The 16,219-nt window shown below is 31.0% G+C and overlaps 1 protein-coding gene across 1 annotated transcript in view; it reads left to right on the top strand.

Annotated features, from left to right (window-relative positions):
- The window catches only part of LOC134694466 (regulating synaptic membrane exocytosis protein 1-like), a 50,951-nt gene that overhangs the window by 13,191 nt on the left and 21,541 nt on the right, over positions 1–16,219 (top strand). The window contains exons 4-8 of the mRNA XM_063555480.1: positions 241–413; positions 1,427–1,643; positions 5,648–5,809; positions 10,443–10,520; positions 12,877–13,900. Coding sequence (XP_063411550.1) covers positions 241–413; positions 1,427–1,643; positions 5,648–5,809; positions 10,443–10,520; positions 12,877–13,900 — 1,654 coding nt within the window. The remainder of the gene's footprint in view (positions 1–240; positions 414–1,426; positions 1,644–5,647; positions 5,810–10,442; positions 10,521–12,876; positions 13,901–16,219) is intronic.

The raw sequence follows: 16,219 nt of genomic DNA, 5'->3' as shown, positions 1-16,219 counted from the left end.
GTCTTTATGGATATTTGTCTACATATCATTCATACCATCCTTTATTTTTTATAGCGTTCATGCACTTTTGATACCTGTAAATAGTAATCAAAGGTACCAGGATTATAATTTAGTACGCCAGACGCGCGTTTCGTCTACATAAGACTCATCAAATTACGCAATGCTTGAATGTTATATTTATACGTTTATTTCATATATTCGTTCTGTGTATCAGTATTAATCAATTATTCATTTTTTCAGGCATTCAAAGGTCGTCATTTAAATCCTAATACCAATGAATGTAAACGTTCTCGGAGTCCACAACCTCCACCATCACCAGATCTCACGGGACTTAGTTCAGGTGAACTTGCTGCACTTAATGATGTCATCAAGCGACAAGAAGAATTCGAAAATAAAGAGAAAAACAGAATAGAGTAAGATTCTTTTCTTAATTCTACTATTTTCCATTTTAGCCTTTTTTTAAAATTTCAAAAGCAAATATCGACAATCTTAATACGTCTTTTTCGAAGTATTGGCTATCCACACTTAGTTTTATTCGTAATTCAAAACGACACAATTCAATTTGGTCGTGTTTGGGGAAAATGTAACCTACTATTGAGGTTTTACCTGCATCGAGCAGAGTGCTTAAAAGTCGTCAAAACCAAATAACACAAATTATCAAAGATAAGCTTATCATTTCGTACAGAAGTTCGCGTTTTGTCTACAATAAAACACATTTTTTATAAGACAACACAACGCTAGATAGAACAAATGTCATTTTATACGTGTAGTTAGTTTGGTGTTTCAATGACAACTACCCTACATTTCTTTCATTTAAGTCTAACGGTATAACATTCTTGTCACCATCCTTCAAATAGGTTTAAGATATCGTTATCTAGAAGTAAATATAAATTCATTTGTGTTTGAAAATTTTCAGTAAGACAATTAAAATCGTCGACATCTGTTTACCTGAAGTTAAAATCAATGCCATTTTACCTGTTGTAGATGTATGACGTCATTAATGTCTTAAAGGACACAGGACATCGATAAGATTTATATCTCAACATTTCATTTTATGGACAACTGAGATATAAATTTATTTTAATTGAAACCTGCATAGGCAATCAATTTTCCACCGCAATGCTAAATGTTCCAAGCAATTAAAATACCTTGATGCTTGTGAAGCCTGAATGATTCAGATTTAGTTTGTGATGAATGGGAGCTAAGTTTTTAATTACGTAACGTTCCAGTCATATTTACCCAACAACAGATTCTCCCCTGTTTTCCTTTACGTCCTATGTGTACTTCTACATTTATCCGTATTTTGAATTTCTGCATTCATAGGTAAAAATAATGAAGATCGAAATGGCTGGTCATTACTGGAGAGTAAACAATTTCTAATGGTTGACCTTAAATCATATATTACCATTTTTGTCATATCTTATAGACAAATCAAAGAACAATTGAGAGTATACGAATGTCAAGTGAAAAGACAAAGCAGCACAAAGGGCAAACTAAAGCATATAGACCTTAGACTATGCAGGTTGTGTTATAAAACCAAGTTTGCTGATGGTATTGGCCGTGTTTGTTATGACTGTAGGAAAAGAGTATGTCAGAGATGTGGATCGTATGTTAGAGACCCATATAATCATAAGTCTAACAAGGTAAGATCACCATAAAGGTTATTATAGACATATTCAGTGTTATACCAACTGCAGTAAGTTTGGCTATTACACAAATTCTTTGACAAGGATTAAGTCAGAGATTTGTATAGTCAAAATGGAAGGAAGGAAATTCAACGTAAGGGTCCTTTATAAGATATTGGTGCAATCTTTTATCAAGCATAAAGGACTTATGGTAGAAAATGTTGCAATATTTTATGAAGCATGAAGGTATTATATCAGTGGGAAGAACAATCTTTTATCAAGCATAAACATATAATGTAAGAGATTGTTGCAACTTTTATCAAGCATAAACGTCTTATGGTAGAGATTGGTGCAATATTTTTTTATCAACCATAAAGGTCTAATATCAGAGATAAGAACACTCTTTTATTAAGCAAAAATGTCTTATTTGAGAGATGTTGAAATCTATATATTATCCAGTACGATCCTGTACTAGAGATGATTATCGCATACAACTCCGCTTTATTTACAAGTTTCGACAGAGAAAGAAAAAAAGCAGTAAGCCTTTTTAACAGTAACATAAGATTCCTTATGAGCGTCGAGTTATCAGTATTAAATACATGTCAAAATTTCTCTAACGGTTAACGGCCATTGTTAGGTCTATCAGTGGACTCGAGACGTAAAAGCGCAGTCTATATACGACAATTATGAAAATAACACTGACTTGCGAGGAAAGATACCAAGATGGCAATAAAAAAAATGAATCAAGAAAAATCATGTAACAACACACAACAATAGCAAAACATAACACAAACAACCACAGATTGACCTTTACGATTTAATGATGAAAAGTCTTGGTCTTTTAATAAAAATACAAAGACAATGCTAACATGTTCGAAATAACATATTCTCCTCTAAAAATAACAATTTTCTGCATAAACATGTAAAGATTGCTTATAGCTTGCTATCAATTTTTCTCGAAAACACATTGCAGTATGGGCGGTACCATATGCCTTTTATCTAACAAATACTACATACAACACTTATTTTACACCAGCAAAAACGACATATTTCATCGCAGTAATACATAAAACTATTTTTGCGTGCACTTTATTTTTAATGTTTCTGCAAAATGATTTGGTTTCTCTATAATTTGATAATTTTATCGTATGCTTTCCTCCTGGGTTGATCACAAAATGTCTAAGTGCATACACCTCCGCAAAATGTAATCGATTGATTTAAAACGGATATTAATGGTTAATACTATTTATGATGGAGTATGAACGGTGAAATCAGTAATCCAATTTTGTTTTAATGAATTTAGTTTCATACTGCAATTGCCATGAATCACTTTTTCTTCTGTTTTTACATCATATCATGTAACTATATAAAGAAGAGACTAAAGTAGTGTCTTTAAGTTATCATTGCCATTCTTACTAAAACGTTTGATGGAAAAGGGGAAAAGCGGATCACAATTATTTGGGTTTTTTCTGCAACAAAAAAAAAATGCATATAGCTTGTTGATCATATCTTCAAGACTGTAAGGGATAAAACATGTATCGTTCCTGTCAGATGTATTTCTTTCTCGAATGAAGAGAATCTTTCGACGGATTAAATCAGGAAAATGAAAAAAAACACGTTTAAACCAATCCTTTGCATTTCTTCATATAGGTTATGTATTTCTTTATTCAATCGGAAAAGAAACATGATTTATAACTTATGTATCTCATCGAGAATACAGAAACGACAAGGTTGGTTTAATACTTTTATTTATCAATGGATGTAGACCAACACAAGAATTTATCAATGGATGTAGACCAACACAAGAATTTATCAAAAATGATGCTTTTATCTTAAACATAGTGAATTTACATTCTCTAGGTTTCAAAAACTAAAATAACAAAAAATACCGTACTCCGAGGAAAATTCTGAACAGAAAATCCCTAAGCAAATGACTAAATCAAAACCTCAAACACAACATACGAAAGAATCACAATTGTCATATTGGTGACTCGGTACATGCATTTAGTTTTGTAGCTAGCTTAACCTCTCACTTGTATGACAGTCGCATTACCAAGCTTCTTGTATGGTTCATACCTTTTACCGTTTGATTAGTACTGAAGATCCTTTAACTATGGCAGTGACATGTAGTGTATATTTAGGGTTGTATTTATATTTAGCTATGACCATCAATATAAGACTTCACAATGGTCATAATTAAATGATAGATCAATATCAAGTTAATTTGTCACAAATATATGTATATTAATAGATATTTCCAATTTCTATATTATTTTGGTTTTGACCAATTGTAATTGTAATTGGCAATGTTAATGAATGTAATAATAATGTATACTAAAAAATGTATGAAATATGAATCGGTGTCTTTGAAATTGTTTTTTGATAAAAGTAATACTGTTCATGAATTCGTTGTATATTCATCATTTCATCAATTTATTATTATTTGTCTAAATATTGTTGTTAAACGGAACGAAAATAATTCTATATGTGTTTGTGATGAACACATAATAGAAATACAGGCATACCTTCGTCGCAAATATTAAAACCGAACCATTCCAAATGAATAGGACCAATACAAGATTGTATACACCTGACGGAGGTCTACGACTAAATTCTTCAAATTTGGAAATCGTATTAAAATACCGAGTATCGAATTCTCTGCTAAAAGGCTTGTTACGTAACTATTAATATTTTCTCTCCTTTTCTTAAGGACTGGAATATTAAACGAATAATTGGAGCTTTTACCACATGTTGCGACGGACTCAAATTAAGGGCGATGTTTTGCTAGCCACAAAACCAGGTTCAACCCACCATTTTATCTAAAAATGTCCTGTACCATGATAGGAAAATGGCAGTTGTTATCTTATAGTTCGTTTCTCTGTGTGTGTTACATTTTCGTAATGGTTTTTGTTGTACTTTAGTGTTTCTGTTGTTTCGTTGTTTTCCTTTTTTTACTAGTATTTGATGTGTGTCCTTCGGCTTAAGGTAATAAACCGGATTTGTTTTCTCTCAATCGATTTATGACTTTCGAACAGTGGTTTACCACTGTTGCTTTTATTTACCTTATATATAATACAACATGGTAATCTTTTAGCACTGCTCGTGCTCATGTTAGTCATTAAAAGGATCTAGAAGTTTAGTCGTCTTAGGGGACATATTCATAAGCTAATCGATACAGACACTTAATTCTTTTGAGACGACAGGTCAACTTTTTTAAAGGATTATTTCGAGGTTTCCATTAATCACAGGAATTTAGCTTAACCTTGTCTATTTGTGATTAATATATATTATTTGTTGTATAGAATATTATGTTATCTCAAACAAATGTTGTTGAAAAATACAAAAAGATTGCTGGTTTCTGAGTCCCCAAAACTGTTTAATTCAAAAGTGCAAATACAGTGAATTGCTATCATGATTTCACATTGAAATAGCTAAGTTGATGAAGCTGATTTTAACAATGATAAAAGAATAAAGTTTAAACCGCTAATTCTTTGTAACCTTTTGCAATGATTTAATCAATAAAATGCATGATTTATAAAATTTATCTTTTTCTGTCGATATGCATCTCAGATCGCTGCTAAATATTTTTACATTCAACCTTGTTCGAACAACATATGAAGAGCTTCTTCATTAAAACCGAATCTTATGTAATACCGGGTAGTACATTAAGATGATATGATCATGTTACTCAATATTTATTCCGTGCTCACTTGCAATAAATTACCAGTAGAGTTTCCAAAAGTTCTTGAAAATATTTATAAACTTTAAATATATGATTCGAAAAGTTTTCATTTCTGTCATTTTCAACAGAAACTATATTATGACATGATACTTTTTAAAAAAAAAGCTTAAGAGCCATTTCGACGGTCCATCAGTAATAAAGATTACACACATTCCAATGAAAGACCACTTCATTAAACTATCAATATATATTACACCAAGAAAGCTATCAATTACCTGTAGGATGACAGAAGATTCATTTGTTTGTTAAACTATTGACCAGAACAAATCATTGATTTCAGAGAGGCCGAGGCAGATGGCAATGTAACATGTGTCTACTAAAACGAGAACTACTGTGTAAGACAGGGGAATGGTATCACGGACATAAAGCTCAACCAAGTTTAAACAAACAGGCCTTTACTGAAAAATTAGATACTATAGATGTTGATTCTTCGGATATTGAGGTAAGATCGTTAGTATATATTAAATTTTTGAACAAATGAGGCCCTAAAATTAAGATACTGTAGATGTTGATTCTTCGGATATTGAGGTAAGATCATTTGTATATAATTCAATTCTTTAACAAATTAGGTTCTAAATATAAGGTAATCTTAAAAGTGAAATCAACAAGTCAAGAGTTGGTATTGATAAACATAAAATTAGCTTGAATCTTGAAGAATACATAATAGTTGCAGATATTTGAAGATGTTTCTTTTATAGTTTTGCATCAGCGTTATGGTTCTTTTAAGTAAAGCTACTTGACAAAACCTGTCGAAATTTTGTTCAGCAGTACTCTTCAACTTCGTAATTTATTTGACTTTTTTTAACTTCTTTTATTCGAGCGTCACAGAGTCTTTTGTAGACGATATTGCGTTTGACGTATACAATTTTAAATTCTGTTATCTATTATGAGCTTATTTACTTAATGTTTTGCAAGAACTTAGTTTTTATATTGATATCCAGGTATGCTGTGCTCATGCAACATGAACACTTTTTAAATTTTACAACTGAAAGATGCTTATTTGAAAAACTGTATTGTGCCCATTTTCATACGTATGGTACTTTTGTCTAGTACGATGATATATGTCAATCGTGTTATGTAATAAACCGATTTAAAGATCTTTAACCTACAACTGTTGCCGGTAATGACTAAGTTCTGTAAACAAATCTATGTTATAATGGTATGACAAAGAGTTTTGTATTGATCATAACAGGAAGGTTAAGTTATAATGTTGAGTAAAGAAAAGGCTGTCAGGATAACACAGTCATTTGTTTGAAGATAATGCTTGAATTACAATGGAAGATTTTGTCTAATCTGTACTTAAGATCATGTGATTTTTTTCAATAATTTCAAGTCTATTTTTTGTCTTTTGTCAAAATAGACATTCGAATGTTCTGCTGACAAACTAATCTATCAAGACAATTGAATTAAAAATTGACGTCTGTGTCTGTTACTTATAAGAGTGTATATACATGTAGATTTTCCTTTTATTTTTATTTTCGTAAACTAAAATTTCCACTTCAAGGATTTAAGGATATATTCTTCTGACTTTTCAGTCTCGTTCCATCTCGTTGAAATCTCATTCTTGAATTCCAATACATGTGATACAAGTGGAAACTATTAATGAATTTTAACAATATTATAATCAAACACAACTCTGTGAAAAAATTGTGTATTTACAATGAATGGTCTTTGAGTAATGCAGTTTTCAAATTTTACGACCAATCAAGTCAGTATTTTTAGCCAAATTTATAGAAAATGGGTTAGGGATACAAAAAATGATTTTACAAGAATCATGTACATCCCATATCATTTTGGTCTTTTCAAATTTCTTAGATATGTATTTATTCAATCATTTTTAACAAAAAAGTTAAAATAATATACATTTTGTTCTTAAAACTGAGAAAAATCACAAATAATACAAAACTGGCAGCATGGTAAATTTTTACACAAAAAAAGTCAAAATATGATTAAACTTTCTTATATTAACACCTACCTACTGTTTTTTTAAGTAAAATTTATTCTGATTGGTCAACATCATCTTTATAGAAAGTATGAAAAAAAGTTAAATTGTGGAACAGTGATATTAATGACGAAAAATAGCCCCTAAAAGATAAAAATCGATGAAAAACTGGAAAGTCATCAAAATTGTGCATTTTCAAAGGGCCGTAGCCAAAAAAAAAGAAGTGCACCACCATATGATTTTTTCTTTACCAATTATTTTATTTCAGTCTTATAAACCTCAAAATCATGTGAAGAAAAAAAGTTTAATTCTAGAATTGTTTGGCTCCTCAGAGGTGTACATCCTTAAGGGAAGCAAATGAAAATTCTTATTTACTGTTCAGTGAAAAAGTAAAAATACCTGTTTATAAGTTTTATAAATCAGAGTCGCTTTTTGATTTACCTTATTCAAGAACACTCAAAGCCAAGAATATATAAGAAACATAACATTTGGAGAGTTATACGACCACAACTATATTCAAATTTTGTTTCATTATGCTTTATCGCAATCTGCACTAGATGTAAATAAAGGCAACAGTAGTTTATTGCTATTCAAAAAGCCATAAATCGATTGAGAGAAAACAAATCCGGTTTACAAATAAATAACTCAAAGTCAAACGAATTGATAAGAAATAAATGTGTCTATGCTTGTTTAGTGTTTGTGTCAGGAGCATTGAACATACAAGAGCGTTCAGTATTAGTTGAAATATTTAAACGCCATTCGACAGAGCAGATGCTGTTACTGCTGAGAAAGGAAAATTGAAATCATCACAGTTGTCACAGATTCCAGGTTGAGTTTGTCCATCTGTGTCGATATTAATGAAAAGGTCCATATATAAGCATACCTTCTACTTATCGTAGTATCTGTTATACCAATTCTAATAGAATATATGGGATTTAGCACTAACAAAATGTGGAATATTGAATTACAGGACATTATAAATTTCCATGAAAACTTAACAAACATATTATCGATAAAAAAAAGTCCAGCATTTTGATAACATCATCTTCAGCGCATTTTTTGTACGAATTCAGTCTTGTAGTGTTTAACACTATTTATGACCAAAACTGGGAATTTTTATCTTCGTTTTCTGTGTCTCGTTGTTGTCTAAGATTGCAGCAATACCGGATATTCCTTAGAGATTTATTTCGAGTATTTGGAAGCAGACATAGAGCAATTATGAAGTGCTGACATGCATTTTCATTGGTCTAGTCATATTTATAAACTGTCTGTATTCAAAACTTTTGAATTATTGAAATACTAAGGCTTTGCTAGCTCAGGAGTATATTACCTTTGCTGTATTTGGCAAAACTTTTAGGAATTTTGGTCCTCAATGCTCTTCAACTTCGTACTTGATTTGGCCTTACTAACTTTTTTGGATTTCAAAAAGTTACTGCACTCATATTTGGGCAAGCAAAACCAAGCTGTTATACCTCGTCCACTAATTATAGTATTTGTTTTTTTTTATTCATCTGATTAGTCCAAATGCAGGAGCCTGTAATTCAGTGATTGTCGTTTGTTTATGTGTTACATATTTGTTTTTCGTACATTTTTTGTACTTAGTTTTCTCGTTTGAATTATTGTACATTGTCATTTCGGGGCCTTTTATCTCTGACTGTGCAATATGTGCTTTACTCATTGTTGAAGGTCGTACGGTTACCTATAGTTGTAAATTTCTGTGTCATTTTGGTCTCTTGTGGAGAGTTATCTCATTGACAATCATACCACATCTTCTTTTTTCTGTTAACATGGAACTAAAATCAACTGTTTAAGATCTTATGTTTGGTTCGAAAGAAGAAATTTTAATTCTTTAGGTAAGAAACAATGCAATATGTTTGAAAAGTGTATGGTGTTTATTTTTTCCTTCAAATTCTATCCCAATTTAAACAGCATCTGCAGAAAGCAACTCAAAGGCTTGAGAAAATATTAAACCGATAATCGACAAATAGCTATTACAAATATGTATCTCTCATAAATAAAAACTTTAAAGGAATACACAAAAAAGAAAGGTTTATCAGAGCTTTCTGTAATTTCTGTATTGTTTTGACATTTCCTGACCGGTGTGAGAAAAATATTTCTCCTCGCTAGTGAAAAATCTGTTCTCGGCAAATGATTTGTTGAAATTTAATTGTGACGTTAAATTTTCTTATTTTCTTTTGATTTTTCTTATTGTGACGTCTTGAAAAAAGCGCCCATGTCTGATGACGTCACATCAAAAGTACACAACTTTCCTCAAATCTTTGAAAAGGAGGATAAAAACCATAAGAGAAACAGATTCCACCACTGGAACTCGTGTATTACGATATTTATCCACTCTCGACAGTTAAATTTCAATTATTTAAAAAGCTCGGCAGGCCTCGCGCTTTAAATAATAGAATTTAATTGCCTCGAGTGGAGAAATATCGTAATACACTTATTGCAGTGTAGTAATCTATATATAAACAACTGTTAAACTAGCTTTAAAACCAGGTTTAACCCAACATTTTGTCAGAAAATGCCATTGCTATTTAAGGGAATATGACCGTTTTTATTTATTCGTTCCGTTTGTTGAAATAGTCGAGCGAGTGATTTTCTCTGGGTTTTTTTATTTCACCTTTTTTTTAATTTAGCTTAGCAATCTTGTGAATTAGTGAAGTTGGATTTACCGCTTCCAGAAGTCCAAGTGGTTAAATTATCTAAAAAGATTTCACACTGGATATATCAGATTACATAATTTATGTCTGAATAACAAACAAAATTAAGATTATTGTTACCATATATTCATTAAAATTTGAGATCGATCATTTAAATAAAAAAGAGGATTTAGAAAAACTTATTTTAAATGTATACATATCACATGTAGTTGAGTTGAGGAGTTGAATAGCTTCAACTATATTCGTAGTTATTGCTCAGGACAGACTTAATACTTAGAAAATAAATCTGTCGATGTGTGGATATGAAAGCCGGTGAAAGTAAATAACCAAACCTGAAACTGTATATATTGTATTACCAGAATATGCAGTTTGAGAAAGTACAAACATGTCTCCAATACAATTGCACATACAATTTTATCGAGTTACTCAAACCTTTCAAGCTGATTTTACATTATTTTCAGAATAAACAACAGTTATCGTGTACAAATAAAAAGAAAGGCGTGCAATTCGGAACGAGTGAGATCAAGTGTGGAAATAGGGTAAGAAAAATCTGCTAACCACGAAACAACGCATGCATAACTAAATTCAAACAGGTATAAAGACTCCACGAGTTAAAGTATAATTGTCGCAATATCATAGAAGTAAATACCCCAAGTAGTACAAATACAGAGAAAATAGCAGTCACGACTTTAGGTATATCATAGAATTTTTGTAGCAAGGACTATCATGTAGTATTTATAATACTTGTCCATTGCATTGATATTATGCATTTGCTATTGACACTTATCGTATGAAACTGTAACTACTACTTTGTATCATCTACTGTTTATATACATATACTGTCTTCGTCTATATTTGAAAACAACATTGACAGGTAATATATAAGAGATCATCTCCAAAATAATACGATTCTTTATTAATATTTCTAGTAGTGTACTGGTTTGAAAAACGTTGTTTGTTTCAGTTGTAAAGCATTTTTTTGGAATTGAGTATGGGGTAAATGTAGGGTCTTGATATTTCAATTTAGCTTTCAGGTTGACAAAATTGAAACATGAAAACCTGTTTTATTTTTAATGATTATTGTATAACTATACAATGCCTGACATCTATTGACAAGAAGTGCACGTTAATATATGCTAATTTATAGGTCAATTACTTAATTAGCCCAGTAATAAGTGATTAATTTGTTCGAGTTATTTCCCGTGAAAGGGACATAAACTGATATTGAAAATGAAGAGCTAGCAAAAAAAGAGCATACGTATATGTGTGCAATACATAATCCATGTTAAGCGTTGATTTAACACTATTTTAACAGCATATTTTACTTGCCCTAACTACAGTATAGTATAATTTCATTTATACGCTAGTGCGATTTAGTGACATCAGATGAAAAATATAAACCATTTCAGATTGAAATACTGTAATACAATACAGTTAATTCTTTTGAAAAAAGTGTTTTGAACATAATTGAATATATTTTTGGAATGTTTTATATTTTTTATTATTTTTTTATTTTCCATCTTTATTGATCATACATCATATACACATTTAATAATTATCATATAAATAGATATACAATGCATATACACATATTTATAAACAATAGTATCACAGTTTCGAAATGTCCATCAATATTACAATATTAACATTATATATATATATTTATATATATAACTCGTCTAAACATCAACCCAACAATGTTGGATCTGTAAATTTGCTTTCGCAAATTTTTGGTTCTTCCCTCGCCGGGATTCGAACCCATGCTACTGTGATATCGTGACACCAAATCGCCTGCACTGCAACCGTCCCGTTAGACCACACGACCACCTGGACTCTACAAATATATATCTTTTTTCAATATTATCTGTCGAATTTGAGGTTCAACGATGAATGTTATGCATGCGAAGTGCGCAATTGACGTATACATAATAAGCCAAGTATCTTGTTTTGGTTTTACATTTTACAACAACCGAGTCACTGACATTACTGGTGAGTGTCTCGTTGAGTGGAGTATTTCTAAAAGAATAGTAAGAATATCTGTATTGACAAACCAAATAAGGATGTGTTATTAGAACTTCTCTTTAACTGTTGATAGTTATTGACAATGTTTATTATCACTTCCTTATTAAGAACCACTCAGCCCTCGTAAAAGTAAGATATGTGTGGTATTTGTTTTATGATAATTAAACGCCTAATTTTGTAGTAAAGAACCAGAGGATTTGAGTATCTTAATTTGTTTTGTCGAATATTTGTTTTCAGATTGTTTATAACTATCATTTTTTTCTAGTAACGACATATGAAGGAAAACAAGTGACAACATTAAAAATTAAGAAGTGTTGAGTCCGTATTTGAAAAAAAGTATCACCTGTGTGATTTGTTTTAAAACAAATTAATCAATGTTATTGCCCATTACTGTTAACAATTTACCTTACCTAAAGCTCTAATTAGGAATCCCTATATTTTGATAAGTGAATATCTTTTGAAATTATTGAATAAATCAGATCTTTAAGACATTTGTTATCATAGTATTAATCAAGAAAAATTGTCATGTTTAAATTTTTTTTGCCAACTTTCAAACATTTACCAATCGGTTACCGAAATTTGTGATACTGACGAAAAGCCAGTGTTTTAATTATAATCTGTTGTGTATTTGAAGCCACACAATTTTAGAATGCAATGGTTGCCTCTCTATTTATACTTAAATGAACAGTTGTCCTACGACCATGAGATTTCTTATTTGGATTTCTGTGACAGGTGATATTTATAATATTAAAAAATGGATCAAATACATCGTCAAATGACGATGCCACAAATGTATTTTCGTTACGAATTCCCACATGTCGTCAATTCTTCAAATTAACACTTAAGTATTTCAATCTCATTCATATCTTTAAGGAGTTCTCAAGAAAACAGACGTGTTCGTCAGCCTCGGAATCTGCGTCAGAAACAGCTACTGATACAGAGGTTTTATGTAACAGAACAAACCACAAAAACGTCAGTCAGCAAATACCAAGAAGGCGTAGTATGTTTGCAAGTACAACAATCGAAGTGAGCGAGTTTGAAAGTGATAACGGTGAACATTATGAAAGACGCCCTAGAAGAAGCTCAAGGCGTCATACAAGTAGATCTGATGTAAAAAAGAAACGTCATAAGATGCAATGGCAGGATAATTCAGATTCAAATTCAGAAAATCAAACTGATGAAGAGATGGACTACATTTCTAACAACCATTTAAATGTCCCACGTGAAATAAAGAGCAGCAGACGACGAAAAGGTTCAGAGAAAAGAAAACAATATTTAAGTGCCGATAAAAACAACGCAAATTTGAATCGTGTGAAAGACAAATGTGTGCATAATTTTAAGGGCAAAGCCAGTGCAAATTCTAAAAATCTAACACTGAGCATTGACGATATTGATGATAAATGTAGACGTTCATCCAACGAATCCGTCCATTCGTCAAATAATGGAGGTGTTTGTGTATTCTTCCATCCATATGACTCTTTATCGGAGGGTCAAATTTCAAAAAGTACCACCAGTTCGTCACAAATACATCGGCAAGATGCAGTATGCTTTAGTAGTTCTTCCAGTATCTTATCAGAAAACATGTTAACAAACCGTATACGTCGTCAGTCATTATCACCGGCACCATCACCATCAAACAGTAGAAAATATAAAAGTGAAACTCGTCGTCAATCATTATCACCAGCACCATCTCCATTAAACAACAGAAAATATAAAAGTGAAACACCCCGCCAGAGGTCGAGAGCTTCATCTGCAGATTATCTTGAATATGATAACAACTCTGAACAAAAAAATCAACTTCAGGTTGATGCAGCAGAGAGTAATAGCAGACGTTGCTCAGATGAATCAATACGATCTAGGCGGTCGACACAATCAGATGCGAGTCAGTATTATAGAGGTATGATCACATGTGTAGATAGAGATAATACAATGTTATTTCTTATTTCAGAATTATCTTCCTATGATAATGTTATTAAACCATTTTAAAGATCAAATGTTAAACGAAATGTGAAGATGGTATACCTAGCTCGCTCAAATCTATTGAAAAAAGCTTCGTAAAAAATCATATTTATGTCATTGCTGAAAGGTGTTAAATAACTATTTCCATTGTATTCCCATTGCATTCTTGATTCACAATTGACAAATAGTCATTGTATTATTTTAATATGATGACAAGAATTATCCTCTCATACTTTTTTTTATTTTATAGTAGTTTCCATTTGAGTATTCTTCTCTTTTGTGGGGATACTGGCATTGGCAATCATACCACATCTTTTTATTCTTGTAATTACTACAGGGTCTGTTACTCGTGCTGTGTGGATGGAATATTAGTGTGCCAGTGTCTGTGTATGTTCTTATATCCTAATGTCGTAACAACAATACCCTTCCCTTTTCTCGAATGTTACCTACCGAATTAGAATATTTACCGGATTTGTAATAAATTGAGTAACACGACGGGTAGTGCCATATGTGGAGCAGGATTAGCTTACCCTTCCGGAGCACATAAAATCACCTCCAGTTTTTGGTGGGGTTACTTTTTTTCTATCTTGTGTATTCTGTACTATCATTTGTCTGTTTGTCTTTTTTTAATTTTTAGCCATGGTGTTGACAGTATATTTTCAATCTAGGAATTGGACTTTTTTTTAAATGTATTTTATATCTGTCCTCTTCTGTTGTTTTACTAAGAATTTTTATATCATTCTATAATATGTCTCGTGTGGAGAGTCGTCTAATTAGCAATCATACCACAACTTATTTTTATAGAAAGTATTATTCGTTTTTATTACAACTTTAGTTGTAGATATATATGGGTTTTCATTTCAACATTCAAATTAACTTATATATATTTATGAATATCTTCGAGTTATTATATGCTATTTATATTACCAGATTTAAACATTGATGTTCGGAGATTGGGTTTAAATAGAATCTTACATAAAAATGTTAAAAAGAAAATGTCTCAAGTTAGATTTGAACATATCATTTAAAAAAGCAGAGATAAAATAAAGAGTTTAGTTTGATTTCTAAAAAATAAATCACAAAAATATTGAACTCTGAGGAAAACTCAAAACGTAGGGTCCCTAGTCAAATGAAAAAACCGAAAGCTCAAATACATCAAACGAATGGACAACACCGTAGTGACAATCTTTTTTAAATTCACAGTACATGCTGGACGATTTTGGGAAAATAGTCCTGTTATATCGATGCCTTTTATCAGCTTAGTCTTTGAAAAACTGCTATTCATACTCGGGGGAATAAATTGTGTATTTCTTAACTTGTAGAACAAGGACAACGATGAAAAAGTCAAAGATAAGAAACTCTATTACTTCATGCATAAGAGCCTTTTCAGCAAAATTTGTCTTTTAAATTATGACCACAGTAATTTCCAAAAATATTTCAAAACAAGTTAGAAAAATTGAAGAAATAGCAAAACAAAACAATAAAATCTTTTTTAAATAGCTTACCCTTCCGGAGCACATAAGATCACCCCTAGTTTTTGGTGGGGTTACTATTGCTTAGTTTTTTTTTCTATCTTGTGTCTCCTGTACTATTATTTGTCTGTTTGTCTTTTTTATTTTTAGCCATGGCGTTGACAGTTTATTTTCAATCAAGGAATTGGACTTTTTTTAAATGTATTTTATATTTGTCCTCTTTTGTTGTTTTACTAAGAATTTTTATATCATTCTATAATATGTCTCGTTTGGAGAGTCGTCTAATAAGCAATTATACCACAACTTATTTTTATAGAAAGTATTATTTGTTTTTATTACAACTTTAATTGTAGATATATATGGTTTTTCATTTCAACATTCAAATTAACTTATATATTTATGAATATCTTCGAGTTATTATATGCTATTTATGTTACCAGATTTAAACATTGATGTTCGGAGATTGGTTTTCACTAGCATCTTACATAAAAAAATGTTAAAAAGAAAATGTCAAGTTAGATTTGAACATATCAATTAAAAAAAGCAGAGATAAAATAAAGAGCTTATTTTGATTTCTAAAAAAATAAATCACAAAAGTACTGAACTCTGAGGAAAATTCAAAACGTAGGGTCCATAGTCAAATGGAAAAACCAAAAGCTCAAACATATCAAACGAACGGACAACACCTTGGTGACTTTTTTTTTAAAAATTCACTGTAAAATAGTCCTGTTGTATCGATGCTTTTATCAGTTTAGTCTATGAATTGTGTATTTCTTAACTTGTAG

The sequence above is a fragment of the Mytilus trossulus genome, chromosome 1 (genome assembly GCF_036588685.1).
Source record: "Mytilus trossulus isolate FHL-02 chromosome 1, PNRI_Mtr1.1.1.hap1, whole genome shotgun sequence".
Taxonomy (NCBI): domain Eukaryota; kingdom Metazoa; phylum Mollusca; class Bivalvia; order Mytilida; family Mytilidae; genus Mytilus; species Mytilus trossulus.
This window is presented reverse-complemented; position numbering and strand designations above follow the sequence as displayed.